This window comes from Podarcis erhardii (assembly GCF_964252035.2).
Source record: "Podarcis erhardii genome assembly, chromosome: 6".
Lineage (NCBI taxonomy): Eukaryota > Metazoa > Chordata > Lepidosauria > Squamata > Lacertidae > Podarcis > Podarcis erhardii.
In genome coordinates this window covers 59,666,513-59,688,934 of record NC_138510.1, presented here as the reverse complement: position 1 = coordinate 59,688,934, position 22,422 = coordinate 59,666,513, and the positions used below count along the sequence as shown (strand labels likewise).

The 22,422-nt window shown below is 42.8% G+C and overlaps 2 protein-coding genes across 6 annotated transcripts in view; both read left to right on the top strand.

Moving 5' to 3' along the window:
- Positions 1–4,930, top strand: part of DAB1 (DAB adaptor protein 1) — a 643,380-nt gene extending 638,450 nt beyond the window's left edge. For all 5 annotated transcript variants that reach the window (XM_081867205.1, XM_081867206.1, XM_081867208.1 and 2 more), the window contains one exon: positions 1,522–4,930. The gene's annotated coding sequence lies outside the window, so the exon portion shown is untranslated. The remainder of the gene's footprint in view (positions 1–1,521) is intronic.
- A 4,603-nt stretch (positions 4,931–9,533) lies between these two features.
- The window catches only part of C8B (complement C8 beta chain), a 40,241-nt gene continuing 27,352 nt past the window's right edge, over positions 9,534–22,422 (top strand). Inside the window, exons 1-2 of the mRNA XM_081867204.1 lie at positions 9,534–9,731; positions 14,297–14,453. Coding sequence (XP_081723330.1) covers positions 9,640–9,731; positions 14,297–14,453 — 249 coding nt within the window. The 5' untranslated portion in view covers positions 9,534–9,639. The remainder of the gene's footprint in view (positions 9,732–14,296; positions 14,454–22,422) is intronic.

The window sequence follows — 22,422 nt, the reverse complement described above, 5'->3', positions numbered from 1 at the left end:
ATAGGTCCTACAGCACTGCTCCACACCAGGATTTCATAGCGGGGCAAGATCCTGATGTCAATTTCCTAGAGCAATTTATAGAAATGTTTAGATCCTTTAGGAAGCTCTATAGCCAAACTTGTCATGTGTTTATTACATGGTAGTTATTTGGATTTTGAATTTGTATATCATGAAATGCTAAGGTGACATATGGCGCATTAGGCTTCTTGTTAGCTCACCACCATCCATTGTTTTGCTATTTTAGCTATTATTATTTTATTCAAGCCTACACTGACTTTGGAGTGAAGCCTTCCTGCATCTAATAGCTAGAATGCGCCAACAGAAAAGTTCATAGTAGAAGATGTGAAATATTTAACTGGAGTACAGGAAAACAATTTGTCATTATTTCTCTGAGCTAAAACTGCATGTTTATAAGCTGGATGATGTCCTTGCTCTCAGCAGGGGTGAATTTGCCTCATCCACCCACCTTCTTGGACTTGATAGAGACTCAAGCTGGTTTCTCCCAGGAGGAGAGGACAGCTAGCCATATGAGCAGGAGTATGTAAAGGGAGGGGACAGTCCAGTCCAGTATTTAAAGTTACACTGCCGCCCCCTACTCCCTCATTTTGTCTTGCCCCTCTATAGTGGGCTTTCCCTAGTCACTTTTTTGGGGGGGGTGAGAAGGAGTTTAGAGGGAGCCCCTGGTTGCGACTTAGGACTCCCTGCTTTTATCTACTTCGCACTGTAGGGTATCTTGTGGTGCTTTGGTTAACTTGGCTGTTACGCATTCAGTGCTGGCAGGTAAGATAAGATCTTATTTCACTGCCACCCTGAGGCATCATGGTGGTAAATAGGCACTCGTCAGTCATCATCCATAGTCTGAGGTTTGTTGGTACTTGAAAGAGTGCTAAGGATGTGGTTTGCACATCATGATGAATGCTCCACAGGAGGAGTCAGGTGTGCTGGTTGGGTTTCACATATCCAAGGCTTGCTTAGCAAAAAGGGAGATTTTTCTCCCAGTCCTTAACTCCCAGTCCTGAGACTCACAGTGCAATGAGATAGAGGGTTGCTTCTCTCATATGCATTCATCGATTCCACCTGCCTACACTTAATTATTTGCTTAACTGGAAGACCCTCTAATTTTGCTACATTTTAATGAATATAATATTTTTACCATTTAGTCAGCTGTCTTAAATCATCTTTCAGGGTGTGGGGGCAATGGGTCGATTTGCTCCGTGTGTTTAAAAACAATAATTGCAAACTTAGCCTCTTCTGGTCTCAACTGTACTGTGAGATGTACATGAATTCTATTTCATTATAATCATTTCAACTTAAACGATGAATTGGGTTCTTAATAAACAATGTGGAATTGCTGAATCCTTTTATATTATTACTGCCTTTTCAAACATCATCATAATTCAAAATAATAAAAGTGCTATTTTTTTAGCATTTTTATTCTACTCACCTACTTCCCTGAAATATGCTGCTTAGATACAAATGACTAGAATTGTCTCTATTCACATTTCTTTCTATTGTTCCCAGGAAAGAGAGCCTCTCTATGCCCAGATCAACAGACCTAAGAAATAGCGTTGACCCACGCTTGTGGTGCTTCAAGACTCAAACAGAAAACTACAGCCTTGACAGGCCTTTGGCTCCCACATTTTCTTGCAGTTGATCTCATCTAATAAAGGATAATCACCTCACTGCATCAATTCAACAAGCAAAATGTTTTGGCAACCAGTGGCAACTCTCTATGGCAGAACATGACACTTTTGTTTTGTTCCACAGTCCTGATATCCAAGCAAAACCTTTCCTCAAGTTTCAACTATCCAGCATTTCCCACCACGCCTTGTCACTTTTTTGCCATTTCCAGTGCACCACATTATGGAAGTAATCAGTTCAAATCTGTTAAAGGACTGCTAATCATTTAATAATATAAAAAACGCAGGAAAAAAATCATGAATTCTACAGCCATTGAGATCTGTGGCTGCACATTTTGATGATATGGTGACTTTTTTATCACCATATTAGACTGATCTGGCTGTATTCCCCACCACCGCCACCCAATACTACTCCATAATGGCATATTTGAAGGTGGGAGACAAAGTATTTGAGTGTTCCATTCTATCCCCTTTTCTTACAGACAGGTGACAGACTCTAGCAGCAAAACGCCTCCTGTGAAAATTATCCTTAACTTGAAACCATGGTTTGCCATTCTGCTGATTATCCATCTTGATTGGGAAACGTTGCCAAATGGACCTTTTGAAATTACAGTACATCAAAGAGATGAAATGCTGCTTTTTTGTTTTGAATACTGTGGGTAGAAAAGGACATCAAATATTTTGATGAAGAAAAAGAAGAAGAAAAAGACTTAACAGTGTTATTTCCTAGGGGACTCTTAAAACAAAGACCAGTAAAGGAATATTTTTTATTTCTTTGATATCTTGCTGCTGTAATGCTATGCAGACAAGTGTTTTTCTTCTCTGTGTGCCATTTTTGAAGAGAGAGAGAGAAAAAAATTGTTTGCCAAATACTTCCAGTATGCTTTCTGGATTTGATTGGGATGGACTTTATTAACCAAGATGAAGATGGCATGAATTTTGAAACTGATTCTGTGATCAAATTGTTCATCTTTATCACTTTTTGTACATCAGAAAAATTCAAATGGGATTTTTATTTTATAACTTGAAATTAAAAAGGAAAAAAAAAACTTACCATAAAACTCTTTAAATGTTTAAGGGGAAATGGCTTTAAGGAGTTTGAATGAAATTTGCCAGGTTTTTTTTTTGTAAATATAAAATGTTATGAGAATTCTTTTAATAATGCCATGACACTGTAGAGAAGGTAGCAAATGGCAGTACTTTGGAAGTGTGGAAACCCCCAGTCTGTGGCTCTTGCATCTCGTATGGTTTCCCCCCCCCCCCACATGCTTATAATAAAGTGCATTTCCCAGCAGCAATTAGGTTGTCAGCAACTAGTAAAGTTGATGGGTAACACATGATTTATTTTCTTGCTTTTATGACACAAATATTACTACATACTGTACATTTTCAAGGGAAAAAAGTACATTCCATAGCCATTTCATAGCTAGAAAATAAAAATTCAAAACTGTTTACACACGAATCAGAAACAACTTTTTAAAAATTCTCTTTTTTAAACATTTATGTAAGAAAAGTGCAGTGTTTGGTTCCTATCCTTAGCACATAATTTGCATAAAGAATCTATATATTTTTGGCCTACAGAGAATTGTTATACAGGTCAAATGTGTTTTCCTGAAGTTCCTATGCAGATCACAATATATTGAATTTTAGTGGTTTAGCACTAAAAAAAAAAGTTAATGAACCCAAATGAGGAATTGCTTAATGGGTTATGCAGATTTTTGTTTTTAGATCATAACACCAAGGTTTCTGTGTGTTTTCCATTGATTTGTGTAGGCCTGGAGTTGTATATTTCCATATGTTTGAATGATTTAATGAAAGCATTTTACACACACAGCTGAAAGCGGAACAGGATGGTGATTTGGTGGTGCTGGCAACTAAATTTCCTAATTCCAGCCAGTACCTGTGAAATATATACAGAATGTGTGCTTTACCACTGAGTGAATGATACACTAGATGTTGATAGGCTCAGTATCAAAGAAGTGAGATCTAATGCACTGTTCCTGTCATTTCTTCTCTCTATTCTAATTGTCAGGATCTCTGTGGCAAACTCACATCAAACAAAAGATGCAAAAAATATATTCCCAGTAGGATTTAAAATGTGTGGGATTGTATATTTTCAGTTCAACCAAGTGAATGAAAACATTTTCTTATTAGATAATCTTCCAATTATTGATTTTAATAGGAAATGCTACATTCTTCCTTAGCAAAGCTATTTACAGGGTTGCCAAACATCCGGAATTCCCTGGTGAAAATAGCATTGGGGGGGAATTAGGGGAAATTGGTAAAATGTCCAAGATTGAGGATGATTCCCTAAAAAAAAGTTCAACTTTTGTATACTGAATTTTGCTTCCATAAATAGGGCAACCCTACTATTTACCATTTTTGTGTTGGGATATTGGATTAGAAGAAGGTGACATTTCAGTTCGTCATAAAACTTTGGAGTAGGTTGTGGTCTCATTAGCTTTTCAGTTAATGACCAAAGCGTTCACATCATAGTTTGGAGATTTCTGTAACCATACGACTCTGAAGAACCTTCCCAGGATGGGAAACGTTTATGTAACCAATACTACACAGTAGCTATAAAAGAGAATCAAGTTGGGATATCAAAATCAGAACTCACAAAGAAATTTGCTCCATGTAAACATTTGGTTGTGGGGTTTTTGGGGGGTGGGGTGGGGTTGAAACAAGAGACTCCATAGCTACCCTGTTCCACCATCAGAAGATTCATTTTTTTGCCATAGCCTAGAAGAGAGATAATATCGGAGCCTACACTGTACCATTTGATAGATACATAATAGGTTCAGGGGAGTCAACAAGCTTTCTCCATCCTGCTCTTCACTAGCACTAAATTTGTCACTTTAAATTTTAAACCAGGGAATCCCACTCACCATCCTGTACTGTCTTGATTCCAACCATGTCATTAAAAAAATATTTTGATAGATCGTAGTCATTCAACTGTCTGACAAAACCTATGATCAAATAATGTACTGGGCACCTTCGTTGCAAAGATGTTTACTCTCTACCTTTATTCATTTTGATTTCTGCATTCCGACACGTATTTTTTTAATAAAGAAAAGAAAGATAAAAATGACTGTTTTTTGCAGTACATTTCTAGATCTACTTTAACTTTACCTCAGAGGAAAACCATTTGTTGAACATCTTTTTTTCACCCTTAACTTTATGTGTAATGCATTCAGCAGAAAAAAACCAACAAATTTTTAGAAATTTTCCATTAATTTCTGTAACACACCATGTAATACTGTTACAAATAAAAACATTTAAAATCATAAGCATTATTTGCTCTCATTCTTTTGCAGGCTAAATGTGATAGACAAAATATAAAGTTGACCACTTGTCCATTCCTGACTATAGTCCCAATACCATAAAATTGTACTTTTGTAAATATGATAACATTTGCAGGTTGTGGTGAACTGCTAATATGTTGTCTTCTTCCACTTGAATCTTAACAGGTTTTATAATTTATTACTTTTTAATATAACAAATTCCCATCAAAAGGTACAGCATAACTAAGCATTCCCAACAGAACTGATCATTAACCACTCATATGCAATGCACTGTGTTCACAAGCCTTTTTCAATGAGTAAAGACACATTCATATACTTAAAAAAATAAAATAGGATTCTGCCTGAAACCCCAGAGAGCCACCTGTCAGTCAGTGTCAACAATATTGACCTACATGGGCCAATGGTCTGACTTTCTATAAGACAACTTCCTTTGTTCCTCTAATTTTACTGATGATCACTGTCCTGAGACAATGTAGGTCAGAGATAGTCAGGTGCCCTCCGGATGCTGTTGAACTACAACTTCCATCAGCCCCAGCCAACCTGTTGGCTACCTCCAGGGTAGGCTATCTGTGCAAGCCATAGTTTTAAAAACAATTGGGCTTGCCTAAAACAACATGCAAAGAATAAAGGCATCCGATTGGGCCTAAGTTTTGATATATTTTTACTTCTAATTTTTGCCTCTTCTTGCTTAGAAGTAACTAGGTAATTCTGAGATTATATCTCAATGGGGCCTGTAGGTTTAAAATAAATGTGTGTTCAGGAAGATGCAATTTTACCCCCTCTGGTTGTAAACAGAATTGGTTATAAACGGAAATATATACATCATATGACCTCTCTCTTATCTGTGAGGCAGTGAGAAATAACACAAGATACCCTGTTGAGATTTCCTGATTCCCTGCAGAAGCATTACCTATCTACTTTTGAAATTATTCTGCTGCAGGAAAGGGATATCAGGCTCATTAATGAAACAACTGTCCAGCAATTAGCTTTTCCCAGTTCCAAATAGTCTTATCTCCATGGAAATGTTTGCCTTGCAGCCCATCTATCAAGCTCAAAAAGTTTTATCAGAAAGCTAATAAAACAAATGATGTACTCAAAAGCCATGCCTCTTTGAGGCATTATTAGCAGCAAAATATCTCTTCTTATAAATTGCTATCTCCATAATCCGATTTCATAGCTCTCTTAGACCCAACAACATTTCAGTGCATTCATGTTTCCAAAAGGGAACCCCAGTCAAAAGTTCTAAAAGGAGGGGAAAGCCTGTAAACAGTTGGCGGAAAGAACAATGTTCACACCGAGTATGTTCCTAACAATTCAATGTGGTACTGTGGTGAACAGTTAGTACGGTAAGTGTTGGTTCTGCATCAATCCTGGATCTCTAGGTGGTGTTGAATGAGTCCTTTATCCAAGTTCCTTTATGTCAAATAAGAATAATGACCTACTATGGTCAGTATGAAAATATACAAAGCAATTTTGCCAGTGGTTGAAGCCAGCATAAACTTTAATAGCAACTGAAATTTCAAATACAGTGGTACCTCGTGTTACGTATATAATCCATTCCGGAGGTCCGTTCGTAACTGGAAACCGTTCGTAACATGAGGTGTGCTATCACTAAGGGCACCTCCAGAGCGTGACTTCCGGTCGCATCCGGGGCAAAGGTCACAACAAGGGGGCATCTACTTCCGGGTTAGCAGAGGACGTAACCCGCAGCATTCATAAGGGGGTAGGTACGTAACACGAGGTACCACTGTACTCAAATATTTCATACTACTTGATGGAATAAACCACCAAGGGTCTAGTGTAGGAGTGGCTAACCATTTTTTTGACTCAAGGACTACATTCACCCGTGGCCAACCTTTTCAGGGCAGCATGACAACAGTGGATGTTAGCAAATTAGCGTTGCTAATTCTGTACTGAATTATAGCAAATATCTCTGAAAGTTTTATATTACCTGTTCTGTGATCTGCATACAAGTTAATATTTCTTTTCTGACCATTAATTTGAATCAAGACTGAATAATATATTAGTCTTCACAATCTGGCTGCCACTCTTATATGTACAAACATGTACCCAGTTATGTCTGCTAGGTGTCTCATTTACGATACTTTTGAACCAAAATACAGTGGTACCTTGGTTTACAACCATAATCCATTCTGGGGGTCCGTTTGTAAACCAAAACAGGTTGCAACCCAAGGCGTGCTTTCGCCAATGGGGCCTCCAAAAAAATTTGTTCGTAACCCCCCCCCCCAAAAAAGGGGGTTGTAATCCTAAAAAAGGTTGCAAACCGGGACACCCACTTCCAAGTTTGACATGTTTGTAATCCAAAACATATGCAAACCAAGGTACCACTGTATCTAATACGATTGCTAACTTTCTGTGTAAATTTCCATTCTAACATACATCTGATTAACACTGCAGAACAATAAATAAAAGTATTTTGGAAAAACAACAGATTATAAATTATATTTCCCTATTTAGTAATTGGGTGCTATTATTGTTTCTAAACAACACTCACTGTAGGTCGTCGGATTCTGTTCTGCATTGTCTTTTTATAAAATATACAACATTTTTTGTATCTATAATCTCAGGTGATACTGCTTGCCTTCTGTGCAAACAGTGATCCACAAACTTTCCAGTAAATGGCATTTTATCTGTGCACTAATGATTAACAGTGAAATTGATCACATCAAAGGTCAAGCCACTGCTAGAAACATCTTTGTTAGTCATGGGACCAATGGGACTTGAAGCTGACAAAACCTTTGGACAGCCTGAGCCATCTTTCTTAATTGTTAGTCTTCATTGAATACCGATGAAGGGGAAAGGTTATTGGTTAGGCCATCGGCTGAGAATCCAGTTGGCAGAACTCAGGCTTTCCTGAGCACTTCCCATAATAAGTCAGCTGATATGGCACAAGTTCTCTGTTAAATGGTTGTTGCTAAATTGCTTGTTGTAAAGAAATGATGTTGCAATAAAACAATTCTATTTTTTTAGCTTTGTGTTTGAGTGGGACTTATAAATGTATAAGGGATGTATGTTGTAGTAATTCATGTCTTTTACATTTCATGATAGCAGTTAGAATACAGTGGTACCTCTGGATGCAAACGGGGTCCGTTCCGGAGCCCCGTTCGCACCCTGAAGTGAACGCAACCTGTGTCTGTGCGTCTGCACGTGCCGCAATTTGCTGCGCATGCACGTGATGTCATTTTGAGCATTCCATTACTTCCGGGTTGCCGTGGAGCACAACCCGAAAACGCTCAACCCGAAGCTACTTTAACCCAAGGTATGACTGTACCTGAAGAACTTGTGCCAGGCAAGTTAAAGTGCGTAGAAGCTGCCCTCCAGGTCTCCTCAAGGAGAATGTCTGAAAACAGGGCCCTTTTAGTGGTAGCACTGCAAATAGAATTCTATAACGTTATCCCACCATTTTTGTTTTCTGTTTTTCCCCCCAATTGGCTTATGGTTTGTTTTATCAATTCTTCTGGGGGTTTTTAATGGCGTTGTATTGTATCAGATTGTTAGCTACCTTTAAAGTTTGTAAAAACTTACAAATAAATTTACACATAAATAAACATAACCTCCTTAGAAATTTGATCTACTAATGGCCATTGAAGATAAGATTGTGCTCAACTCATTATTTAAAGGAGCCCATGACTCTATTTATAATTGGTAGGAAAAAGAAGCAATTGCTGGTGGTTGAGGTCTGGCACAACCATTCAACTACAAGTAAATTGGTACAGTCCTTGTTATCTGTGGAATTCCCACCTGCTTATGACTGCCAGATCCACATCACAGGTAGTGAAAATATTCCTTTAACCAAGCATCGGACTGTAAGCAGTTGTGTTTGGTTGTAGTCACTGGCTCTTCTTTTGTTTTTATTCTGATGGGGAGTGGTTATAATCTGTAGTGTATTATTCAGGATGTGGCTGCCATGAGATAAAAAGATACAATTAAAAATAAGTGTGTGTGTGTGTGTGTGTGTGTGTGTGTCCCTAAAGCATTTATTGATCTTGACCAGGATCTCCTATACTTTTAGCAGATGGTTTAGTTTTCCTCCAGAATCAAGGAAGTCTCTGTGTTTTAACTCATTGTGATTGATTATTTCAGGTTGAAAACAGAAAGGTAGGAACTGGGCTTTGAGGCCGATAATGATTTCTTATTCAAATCTTTTCTAAATTAAGATTTTAAATACTTTACTAGTGAAATCCTATACTTACCTGAGACTAAGCACCATTAAATACAAAGAATTGTAATGTTAATCCGCAAATGGGAAGCCAATTATAGGTAGAAGTTAACAGGGGTTGCAGTCCCCTGCTGTGCCTCCTTATTCTGTAGTAAGTCCCACTGTGTGTCCAATAAGGTATGTGACACCCAGGTTACTATGCATAGAGTTCCAAATTTAAATCTCCATAACTGGCTATAGGATTGCAGCCTTAGATTTATGAAAGACAGGCCAGTAATCAGGTCCTGAGCTGTGCTTCATGTCTCTGAGTTTCTCCAACAGTTTTCCAGCGGCCCAGTAGAAGGCTCTGTCCAACCAGTAAACTTTGTTAAATTTGTCGGAAGGTAGCTTATCTTCTGTTTGCCTGCTGGGAAACAGCTAGTAATCTACCTTGCTCGCCCCGCTGTTTTCAAACACAGTAGCAAACGGAATTAGTAAAGAAACATGCTATAGATTTCCCACAGTACTTTAAAACATGAGTGCAGCATCTGTACTCTTTTGTTCGTGGCTGGCCAGAGTTTTCGTGATCTGTGCAAGCATAAGCTTCTTAAATTTGCATTGCTCCAGGTAAGTGAATATTGTTTTTCAAACCAGTATCAGTATGGTAACGTGATAGATAGTGACGTTTAATGGTAACCTTCTGTTCTGATATTTGTGCGGTACATAGAAAGTGCCTCTTGAGCTATTTCTGGATTAGGAGCAAAGTTTTACCAAAGGAGGACCATATTGAACTGAACATGTTGCAAAGTGACATGCATTTGAACAAGCCTGATCGCTTGGAGACTCCAAAGTATGTGAAATGGTGCTCTGATATTCAGTAACATCTTTCTCCCTGTGGCTGTCTTGCCTAGTCGAGTCTAAAATTTAAAATATGGGGGGTGGGGGTGGGGGGGAGTGAATATTGTATATGCCAACTTGTCACTTCCACTTTTTCACATACTCCATTTCACATGGGTGATACCTTCTGTTTCCATGCTGTCAACCACATACCTTCCAACACTTATCCAATGAAATAGCGGTGTCCTATTCCATACCCTACAGCATTTCTCCCAGGACATTCTGGGATCAAATCAGAAACCAGGACAGCTTCTGGCAAATCCTGGACTGCCCCTGGAAAACAGGGACACTTGGAAGGTCTGCAACCATTAATCCGTCACCTTCCATTACAGGAGCTGTGCTGCTGTTTATAAGTTTATCCCACTGTTCTTATATAACATTTAAAGGCCTGCAACACTAGAGCTGATTCTATGGGAAAGGTCCATGTGGCTGTAGGCCTTTAAATAGCACACTGATGTCCATAGGATAAACACATGGACATGGTTCTTCCATAACGCTAGTGTAATACTTAAAGAATCTTCACTCTGGGTTTCTTAGGTATTGTTGCCTGCCCATCTCAGAGGCATGCTACTAAAGGGCCACCTTTGTCTTCTTCCTGCCCTTCTCCTCTAGCAGCCAAGAAAACTCTGCATCCTTTACTACATCTCCCGGAGTTGCCTTTTCCTGTACATCTACTTCTATCAGGAAGTCATCTGGAAGATGACTATAACTTCTTTCCTACTAACACCCTCTTCCGCAAAATCTTCCCTTTTTAAAAAATACACACACACTAAATTCACATTTTCCACCTATTGTTTGATCATGTAATTCTGTTTCCCTACATGTTAACCTCAGGCACTTCATCCTCACTTTTAAAGCCCTCCACCTCTCCTACACTGCTGCCCCATTGTAACTTCGTCAGACCTTCATTATGTATAATCTCTTCTCCCATCAACCCCTTTTGTCATCTTATTCTGCAGAATTGCACTCTATGCCAGGAACAGCCACCCCTCGCTACTTAACTGCTTTTTGTTCCTAATATTAATAATAGCACTCATTTATTTTAATATGACAAAAAGTGTTAAGCAGATGTCAGGTAGGTATATTGTGTTTCACTTTCGATCAGACCCTTCAATGCCTGATTAAGTTGTAAGCAGTACAATTAAGAGAAGTATCAATTATTTTCTTAACTGGGCAAGCAATTGGAATATATCATGGTGGTGTAAAATGTACACTTACGTCATGTAAATCTACTTGTTGCAAACCTGCTTCTGCTAAAAGAAATGGCTGAAGCCAGTGGCATTCCCATCTTAATTATTTCTGCATTGTTTATTTCTCTTCATCTTTCTAGAAAATAGCATTTGTCTTCGTTCTCTATTTCTGGCTTGCTGTTGTTGTTGTTTTTCAAATTACTCCTCGAAGCAGAATTTACACCCTGCTCTGGGTGTTTAACCCACCATAATCAAGGTGGATGGAAGCTTTTATTAACTGCCAGTGAAAAATTAATTATCATTTTAATTTCTTTTGTAATTAAAGTTTGATTACATTCCCAAAGACTTTCAGAAAATTGATTGTAGGAAGTAATAGTTATGACAACAAGGCATGCTTATTGCTCCAGAAAAATTTATAAATAAGACTCATGGATCTGTGTGTTAAGGATGGCAAAACACTGCCGCTCCCCGCCATGTTTTGTATTCCTTGGAAAATACAATGAGACCTATTTGAAGGTGTCTTTGAAACAGGCACATCTTGCCTCCCTAGTCCTAAGGGAGCTCATTAAAACAGGACTGCGCAATTTGCAGGCCCCCCAAGCCAAATGCTGCATCCTTCCGCCAAGCAGTTGACACTCCCCCTCCCATTTTTCCAACCCTAGAAGGCAGCAGTAGAACAGGCTTAACAATCCTTGGGACTGAATATGGCTTGGTGGACCACACAGTTTTCAGACTAGCATTAAAATACGTTATATGTCATTCTCCTCTGAGGAGGAGGAGGAGGAGGAAGAAGAAGAAGAAGAGGGCAGCGATAAGTGTGCTAGCAAGCATAACTTGGAGGGCAGTCTTTTAGGACTCCAATTCTAAAATGCATGAGGAGACACTTAGGAGTTCATGCAGAGTCTCCCAGGTTCAGATGATCAACTTATGGAGGATGATTGAGGGGTGAGGGCACAGCTAGTGTGCAAATCCTTACTGCCTCTTCTTTTCTATATATATATTATTATTATTATGTTTTGTTTCCGTATGTTTCTGATATAGAACATCTGAAGAGGCATACTCAACCCTGAAAATGATCACTAAATAGTGATATCAGGAGGTTTTCTAGTATTATTTCATGTCATTTGTGCAGTCAAAGGCTTTACCCCACATGCACACAGAGAGACTTATCAGGTTTTTATTAATAGCCTTGTCTGAGAAAAAAGGGCTTAACATTTGACTCATAATGTTTTACATGGAGGTAACAATCGTCAGTGTGTCAAATTGAAATATGAAGTATTCTCTCTGTTTCGTGGGAAACCGTTGATGGGTCGTATAATATACAAGGAAAAGAATAGATTCCTATCAGGTATTGTATTAGTTACAGAAAGTGAATTGGTTGTGTGTATATATTTGTTTTACCTTCCTCCATTTGTACTAATACATATAGATTAAAACCTATAAAATCCCTTCATATGTTAAAGAGGCAGAATGGAAACCCGGCCATTTGCGATTACTCTGTGTCTCATCTCTGTCTCATATGCATGTCAGAGTGAAGGCATGAAAGATTCCCATAAATTATCCATGTTCAAGCTGCAGCCAGGCTATAAGGCAGGCATGGTTGACCTGTTGCCCTTCTGATGTTGCCAAACTACAATACTCATCATCCCTGATCACTGGCCATGCTGTCTGAGGGTGGTGGGAGTTGTAGGCCAGCAGCATTTGAAGGTCACAGGCTAGCCACTGATCCCCACGACTTCCACAGTCTCAAGCATTAATACTTCTGAATACCAGTTTGATGTCATCTGCAAATTTGATGAGCATGCCCTCAAGTTGTTGATAAAGATGCTGAACAGCTATAGGCCCAGGACCATAGATGTCAGGTCTAGGGGCCCCTGGATGCCAGGGCACCCACAATTTTTATTTTTTATTTTTGCTTAGCTCTCACAACATGGGGTTCTGACATGACTTCCAGTTTCTACTAGAGACCTGATGCAACCTCCCAGAGGAGGTCAGAGGCCCTGCCAGGCCTCCAAACCCGATTTCCAATATAAACCAGAAGTCACATCAAAGGACTCGCGAGGCCTCAGATGTGACCTCCAAGGCCCTGCAAGGTCTTAAAAGCAATGTCAGAGGCCTCCAAATGCGACTTCCAGTAGAAACCGGAGTCACATCAGAGGTCTTGCAAAGCCCTTCGAAACCCTGCAAGGCCTCAGAAGTGCCGCTGAGCCACCAACACAACGTGGCATCATGATGTCACGACGTCATGACAGCAGGTTACGTCATGGGCTCCACTGGGTACCCATAACCTGGGTTCCATGTCAGCACCCCTGACCAGGACAGAAAGAACCCTGTAGCACCCTACTTGTCGTCACTTTTTTCCAGAATGATGAGGAACCATTAATGAGCACTCTTTGGGTTTGGTCTATCAACCAGCTACAAATCCACCTATCAGTTACCTAATCCAGTGAGAACCATATACTTGTGGGGGAGCAGGAAGGGTGGAGGGAGGACCACTAATTCAATACAGTGAATAAGCTCTGAATATCAAGCATCTGTGACATCATAGCAATTCAGCCAATAGCTAGGAAGGGACTTCAAAGTGGCAGGTTAAATTCAGCCTGGGCTTATTAGATTTTGTCTCACCATTTACTGAGTTTCAGTGAGCTTTGGCCAATTGGCATCACCTCAAGCTGAGATGCAACATCAACTCTGGATACTATCTACACACCCATTAGTACTGGGCACTATGTATTAGTACTGGGCACTATGTAGGTTGTATGTTGACTGTTTTCAACAATAAATGCCTCTCAGTGGTATGCTGATGGGCATGCAGTGGTCCATGCAGAGTTCTGCATCACACATCCTTAGTAATCACACAAGAATTCAATTATGTGGGATTTTGCTCGTGCAGCAATTACAATACTTGAGTTGGTTGTGCAACTTGAATTTTGCACAAGGCAGAGTGGCAAAACTGTTGTGTACTTTAATTGAACACCTCGTTTCTCTTTCTGTGAATGGGAAGTGCTCTAAACTGGTGCCCGGGTGGGTGCTGGCATTAAGAAATAGGAGACAGATTGACATGTGCCCTAATGAAAAAATAGCTTTCCCTCTATTAAAATGCAGTGGAGAAAAAGACAGTTCTCTTCAACTATATGGAGCTGATACCAATGTGACCAAGGGCAGATGGCGCCGGTCTCCCAGCAACCCACCACAGCCCATCGATTGTACACTTTCCAGCTGGTCATCATGGAGCACTTGCGATCCTTGCCAGAGGAAAAGGGTGAGTGTCTTTGTGATCTGTTTGTGTGGTATTTCAATGTATTGCAATGAGAAGCTTGCAAAGTGGCTGATTAATTCAAATTAAAATGGCTCCCTTTCAACTCCATGTGTCTATTACACATCGTTTCCTTGGGTCCTCATTTTTCAGAGCAGAGCACTGAAAAATGCCCACTTGTGCCTTGTGGGTGGCCTTTTGTGTTCTCATATCTATACATAGACATTCCACAGAGCATACAAAGCCATACTGATCTATGTGGGTTTTTTCCCCAAAGAGTCGCTTTCTTAAAAGCAAAAATATAAAATTTTGTTTTGAAATAAGGTTTTTTAAAAATGCGGATGAGAAAAGAAACTTAGTTTGTCCTCATTTCCTTTGCTCCCTTCCCTCAAGCCATTATTTATCTTGCCCCAAATTTCTTTTTCCTTCATTCACCCCCATTGCCTTTGGGGCCTTTAGCTTCAATGCACTTCTAGTCTCCAGCCTGTCCCTCAAGCATACTCTCATCCCAAGGGACTGTGCTGCAATCCGTGTCAAACCAGCAACTTTTCCTTCCTTCAAAAGTTGGATTACAATCATTTTGACAAGCTCTATTCCCTAAACAGTAGGAAAGTTCATGAGCATCCAATCCCATCACACCAGCTCAACCAACAAGTACCAGAGGTTGCACTTACACAAGCACAACATAGACACCACTTCCTCTTCCAATATTCCCAGGTGGTGTGAATCTGCAGATTAATCAGTTCAGTTCAATTTATGGGGCCCAAATACCTGGTCTGAATTTCAGACCTCATTATACCTGTTCAGCTGCACATACCTGTTTGGTTGTCCACATTTCATAATGGTAAATTATGCCGCTTTGCCGTGCGTTTGTGGGGAGGGCTCTTCCCCCTGCAGGCCCACTCTCCATCAGGCCAGGGGGCAGGGTCCACACTCACCACTACCGCAGCTTTGGAGACACTGGTGCTGCTGCAGCGGTTGCTTGAAGTGTTTTTATATGTTTTAAACTGTTTTTATTTTTTGCTTTGTTGTACCACCATAAGCGGTGGTTTTTATCCATGTATTTTTATTTTGTTTTGGTTTATTTTGGGTTGGGGTGGGGTGGTTGTGGAGTGGGCTGGGGATTGGTTTTGTTTTCGTGTAATTGTTTTTTGTTTGTTTGCTTTTATATCCTGTAAATGGAGGCGAGTATGAGGCTTGGGATTCCTACTGTGGAGGGGCGAGGGAGGTATGGCGGTGGGGGCAGATGTCATAGGCGAAGGGGATCGAGATACGGATATGCTCGTACCCCGTCCAATCTGCGCCCCATCCCGAGAGACGAGGGTAGGGTGAGCAAGGATTACTCACCTCCGTCACTGGTGTTGTGCAATGCCAGGTCTATAGGCAACAAAACTGCCACCCTGCGAGATTTCTTCACCTCGCAGGGGGTTGACCTGGCATGTGTGACTGAGACCTGGGTGCGCGAAGGGGATATTGTTACCTTACGAGAGATGGCGCCCCAGGGTTTCTCCGTCCTCCACCAGTCGCGGACTGTGGGCCGGGGGGAGGGGTGGCGTTATTAATCTGGGAAGATTGTTCTTTCAGGGCTCTACCATCGCCATTGATCCCCAGCATTGAATGTGTTGGCCTAGTGTGGGGCTCCGAGGTGAGCTTGGCTGTCTGGCTGGTGTACCGGCCACCTAGCGCACCAGCAGCCACCCTGTCAGGCCTGCTGGAGGCGGTGGCCGGCTGGGCCTTGGAGTTCCCTAACCTATTGGTATTGGGGGACTTCAACATCCATGCTGATGCCACTCCCTCCTCACAGGCTCTGGACCTGGTGTCTTCCATGGCGACACTAGGGCTCTCCCAGTTTGTTTCGGGCCCCACACATCAAGCAGGCCACACGCTGGATTTGATCTTTGGCATCGGTATAGATGTGATCATGTTTCCTTCAATGAAGGTGCCATGGTCTGATCACTATGCTCTGAAAGCCAGGATTGACGTTCCACCCCCACCCTGCTTGGGTGGCGAGCCAATTTGGGCTCGCCCGCAGAGGCTGATGGACCCTGATAGATTCCGTCAAGCCTTGCGGGACCTTTCTCCCCCTGGCGACTCATTGACTGAGCTTGTTGAGGCCTGGAATACCCAGCTCCTAGCAGCCATCAATGAGATCGCACCTAAGCGCCCTCTGCGACCCCACAGAAACCGGGCTCCCTGGTTTACCGAGGAGCTCCGGAAAATGAAGCAGGACCTCAGACGGCTAGAGCGAGTATGGCGGGGTGCCCGTGACGGAGCTTCAAGAACATCTTATAGGGTTTTTATGAAAACCTACGAGATGGCAGTGAAGGCCGCTAGAAGTCCTGCTTCTCGGCCTCCATTGCATCCGCTAGCTCTCGCCCGGCGCAATTATTTAGTATAATTCGGTCTTTAACGTCCCTTGAAGGACAGCCAAATGTAAATAACAATTTGACACACAGCTGTGAGGCATTTGCGAGCTTTTTTGCGGAGAAGGTCTTGTTGCTCCGCCATGACCGCCCTGCCAATTTGGATACAATAAAGGAACTGGAGGCCCCTCGACTGTCCTCGGGTTCAGTATTAGACCACTTTGACTGGATATACCCAGCCGATGTGGACAGACTCCTCCGAGCTGGAAAGCCCACCACCTGTCCTCTTGACCCGTGCCCGTCCTGGCTGATTAGAGCGTGTCCAGACGAGGTGCGGGCCCCCCTGGGGGATATCATCAATCTGTCCCTTGGCACCGGGACATTCCCAGGGGAACTGAAGGAGGCAGTGGTGCGCCCGCTCTTAAAGAAAACATCATTAGATCCCTTAGATCTATCCAATTACCGCCCGGTTTCGAATCTACCATTCCTGGGTAAGGTGACTGAGAGAGCGGTTGCTGAACAGCTTGGTAGGTTTCTGGATGAAACATCAGCTCTGGATCCATTCCAGTCCGGCTTCCGCGCTGGTCATGGGACCGAGACGGCTCTGGTCGCCCTAACAGATGATCTCCGCAGGCAGCTGGATCGAGGTGGGTCGGGGCTGCTGATTCTTCTAGACCTGTCAGCAGCCTTCGACATGGTCGATCACGAACTCCTGGACCACCACCTTGCCGACGTGGGGATCCAGGGCACAATCCTTCAATGGCTGCGCTCGTTTCTCTCTGGTCGGGGACAGAGGGTGGCGCTTGGGGGGGAATTGTCATCCCGCCACTCCTTGGTGTGTGGTGTGCCCCAGGGTGCAATACTCTCCCCGATGCTTTTTAACATCTTTATGCGCCCCCTCGCCCAGCTTGTCCGGAGTTTTGGGCTGGGCTGCCATCAGTATGCTGATGACACCCAACTCTATCTGTTGATGGACGGCCACCCGGACTCGGCCCCAGACACACTGATCAGATGCTTGGAGGCTGTGGCTGGATGGTTACGTGGGAGCCGGCTGAAGTTAAATCCTTCGAAGACAGAGGTCCTCTGGCTGGGACGGGATGACATGGGACTGAGGGGGCAACTCCCATCTCTTGCGGGGGTGCAATTAGTGCCAGCACCGTCCGTTAAGAGTTTGGGTGTAATCTTCGATACCTCCCTCTCCATGGAGGCGCAGATTGCAGCTATAACAAAGGCGGCATTTTTTCATCTCCGCCAAGCTAAGCAGTTGGCTCCTTACCTCTCTCGCCCTGACCTAGCCACTGTGATCCACGCGACGGTCACCTCCAGACTGGATTATTGTAACTCGTTCTACGTGGGGCTGCCCTTGAGACTGACCCAGAAACTCCAGTGGGTGCAGAATGCCGCAGCGAGACTCCTTACGGGGTCTTCGCTTAGAGATCACATTCATCCGGTGCTATACAAGCTGCACTGGCTCCCGGTGGAGTACAGGATCAGGTTTAAGGTGCTGGTTTTAACCTTCAAAGCCCTATACGGCCTAGGGCCCTCGTACCTACGGGACCGCCTCTCCTGGTATGCCCCACAGAGGAACTTACGGTCTTCAAATAAAAACACCTTGAAGGTCCCAAGCCACAGAGAGGTTAGGCTGGCCTCAACTAGAGCCAGGGCTTTTTCGGCTGCGGCTCCAACCTGGTGGAACGCTCTGTCACAAGAGACAAGGGCCCTGCAGGATTTGACATCTTTCCGCAGGGCCTGCAAGACAGAGCTGTTCCACCTGGCCTTTGGTCAGGGCGCAGCCTGACTCCCTCCTTTGGCAATCTTTACAAGACTTTAGTTTATGGTTGCCATCAATTTTGATTTTAATTCATTCTTATAATGTTTTATAATGTTGTACTGTTTTAGTGTTGTTAGCCGCCCTGAGCCCGGCTTCGGCTGGGGAGGGCGGGATATAAATAAAAAATTATTATTATTATTATTATTATTATTATTATTATTATTATTATTAAATTTAAAAAATAAATAAATTATCAGCACCATGGAGAAAGTGATGATTTCAAAATGAGCATGTCCACCACCCATTGTCTTCTCTTACTTCCACTTATTTTCAACAGAGGTATCATAATCCCAACTTCAGTATTTATTGACAATCCAGTTTTGCATTCACTTAAACAGCCTGCTTGCAGTCCCACTGCAAAGATGGAGCAGATATGTTTTCTGTTGCTCCAGTGGGTCAGTTTCCTATTCTCCCTCACCCCCACAGGCCACCTTTGACAGGTTGGCAGGACAACCCTCCTTTCAAATTATCTGATGTCAGGTCAGTGACACCTGTCAATCCCTTGTGCAGCATTTCACAAAAACGCCCAGCAACCAGCTGGCTGTGTGGCATTTGGGAGGGCAGCACAATGTGCTTTGCTAGCCCTTAGAGCTAACCATAGAGCATGGGGTCAGCAAAGCACTTTGCACAGCAGTGGGGGAGCAAGCCTTTTATTGTCTTTCTTGTACAGAAAGTGACTGGGGAGTTGCCACACTTTACTAGCTATGCTAGAGCACTCTTGATGTAGAGCCCATTTGTGTGGAGCGCCCTCAATATCCTTGCTTTTGGCTGGGAGATTATGGCCCACAGCCACTCATTTTTCATCTTTGAGCATTTTCCACCTACAAAGTGTCTTCAGACTAAGGCTTTGATTGTTACAGACATTAGTGGTAAGATTCCCATTATCTTCAAAAGTGCCGTATAATATCATCTTGTCACCATGCTAAGGCTACTCATTTTTTGAGTAGTCATTCTTTGGCCTTGCTCAAAGCCACAGCTTACATATGATTATTTATCATCATTACTTTTGTTATTGGAATAGCAGCTGAAAGCCCTACTGTATTAGATGCTAAGAAAAGTGGATATAGCAAACCGAGGAGAGCACAGATAATATTGAACTTGTAACTGAGAAGGTTTTATTGCAGGCTGGCTGTTGCATCTAGAGGTATAGAGCTTGTCGGCACTCTAGCATATGACTGAAAGTACACAAAAGCCAGTAAAAGTTGGAGACCTTTCTCCCATGACATCTTTCACAGCATCACAATGAAACTGACAGCACTGGTGATACATTGCATATGGGCCTCCTAGTCACCCTGTCAACAATGAACAGGGGCAGCATAGGTTAAAGCCCACAGCAAATATGAAATCATAGAAAAGAGTTGCATGAGCACATCTGATCTCTGAAATGTGCCCTAATGGTATGACAAGGCAGGATGGAAGATACGTGTATCTGGTACTAAGCAAACCCCAGAGATTTCCGCAGACTTGCTCACTTAGTGTTTCTGGGTGGAGGATTTTGGAGGGTGTCAGAGGTAATGAAAACTGGGACCCTGTCAGGCACTTAGTATCTAGTTTTGGGCAGGATTGGACCTTTGCTAGCAAGAAGGGCTTCTGGAGACCATGGCAGAAGGTGAGGATGCCGGGAACATTTTTTAAAAAGTAGAGTGGTCCCAAGGAGAGGAAACCATCTGCAGTTTGGTGGAGCATGGAAGGTGAGTTCATGGTTGGCAGAAGAGCAGGCAGATAAGCAGAAAGGCAGCAGTCATCCACCAAGAGCAGAGGACCAATTCAGCGACATCAGCTGATCCAAAAACTGCTGCAGTTCCTAGAGGAGATGTCAGTACCTAGAAGTCTCTTAGCCAGATCTGGCTTCTTCAGGGGGTACTTTCTCCTAATTCCCCAATTGGCAATCCAGGGGCAAAGGGGGATGTGAAGGCAAGGGAGTGATGCCTGCGGTGACAGGACTTGCCAGCATGCTACTTCAGAGCATTAAATTAGAGCCTTGACTTTCCACCCTGATCCTCTCATTGAAGCAATGCTCTCAGCTGCAGGGTACATGAATTCTGTGTGAATCCTATCAACAGTGATGATCTTCTTGCCCCCATCCTATCCCTGGCCAGCTTTGCTTATGGGCTAAGAGCTTAAGTGGCCTACAGCCTGCATGGTTTTGTCTGATACAAGAAGGAACATGTAGGCAGGCCACTATTCTGTGTTAGTGGGGAGAAAACTGGGCTTTAATCAGAATTAGACCTCTCAGAATCAATGCTGTGGTGGTGGTGGTGGTGGTGGTGAAGAAGAAGAAGAAGAAGAAGAAGAAATTTTTATTTATATCCCGCCCTCCCTGGCCAAAGCCAGGCTCAGAGCAGCTAACAACAGTAAAAATAGCACAATTTACATAAAATCACAGTCAATTAATTAAAATACATTCTAAAATCAATTCAGAATCAAATTAATGGCAACCATTGGGCTAGAGTTCTATGAGGATTACAGATGGAGAGAGGGGGTCAGACTGTGCCTTGGCCAAAGGCCTGGTGGAACAGCTCCGTCTTGCAGGCCTTGCAGAAAGATGTTAAGTCCCTGGTCTCTTGTGACAGAGCATTCCACCAGATCGGGGCCATGGCTGAAAAAGCCCTGGCTCTGGTTGAGGCCAGTCTAACCTCCCTGTGGCCAGGGATCTCCAAGATGTTTTTATTTGAAGACCGTAAGATCCTCCATGGGACATACCACGAGAGGCGGTCCCATAGGTACGAGGGTCCTAGGCCGTATAGGGCTTTAAAGGTTAAAACCAGCACCTTAAACCCGATCCTATACTCCACCGGGAGCCAGTGCAGCGGGTATAGCACTGGGTGAATGTGATCCCACGGTGAGGACCCCGCAAGGAGTCTCGCCGCGGCATTCTGCACCTGCTGGAGTTTCTGGGTCAGTCTCAAGGGCAGCCCCACGTAGAATACTCGTTAAAAGGGGAATAAAAGTTTTCCCCAACTTCGGAAGAACAACAGAACAGCAGTCAGACAAGTCTTCCTGGGGAAGGGGTTTCACAGGCAGGCCACCAAAGTGTCCCAAATCACTCTTTTTGTCCCTACCTCTGAAGGTGCAAGGACTGGGGGGTGGGTAATGAAGAAGTCAGGGGAAACCATTACCTCAAACAGCATAATGGGTAGCTATCTGCCAATCAGTATGGCAACAAAAAGAAAACATTCTGCATACTTAGAGCAGTACTTGTTTGGTCTTCCCCTCAACCCACAAAGGAGGTACATCCCACACATACCGGTATATTAGAGATCACATGCACTGTTATGAAGGTGCAAGACTTCATTCTGCCCGGTGACATCTCTCTGCCATCCTAATCTCTATAGAACACACATAATCATGGGAGATCTAGTCTTGAGAACTCCTTAATTTGAACATAGCCCTTAATAAAAACCAGCAAAAACAAAAATCCACAACATACCATATTTTTTGCTCTATAACACGCTCCCAACCATAACACGCACATAGTTTTTAGAGGAGGAAAACAAGAAAAAAAAATATTCTAAAAGAAACAGTGGATGTATGATTTTTGTGGTTCATGCTGTGGCCACAGACATGTGATCTGACGGTGAGTTTGGGGTAACCCAATGCAAAAATCCTGAGGATCCATGTGGATCCGTGCTTTGTAACCACGTTTTCGCACCACTGCGGCCCCAGGCAACAGTGGGTGCGTGATTTTTTTGGTGCAAGCTGTAGCCATGGACATGCTATGTGATCTGATGGTGAATTTGGGGTCCATGTGGATCTGTGCTTTGTAACCATGTTTTAAGTG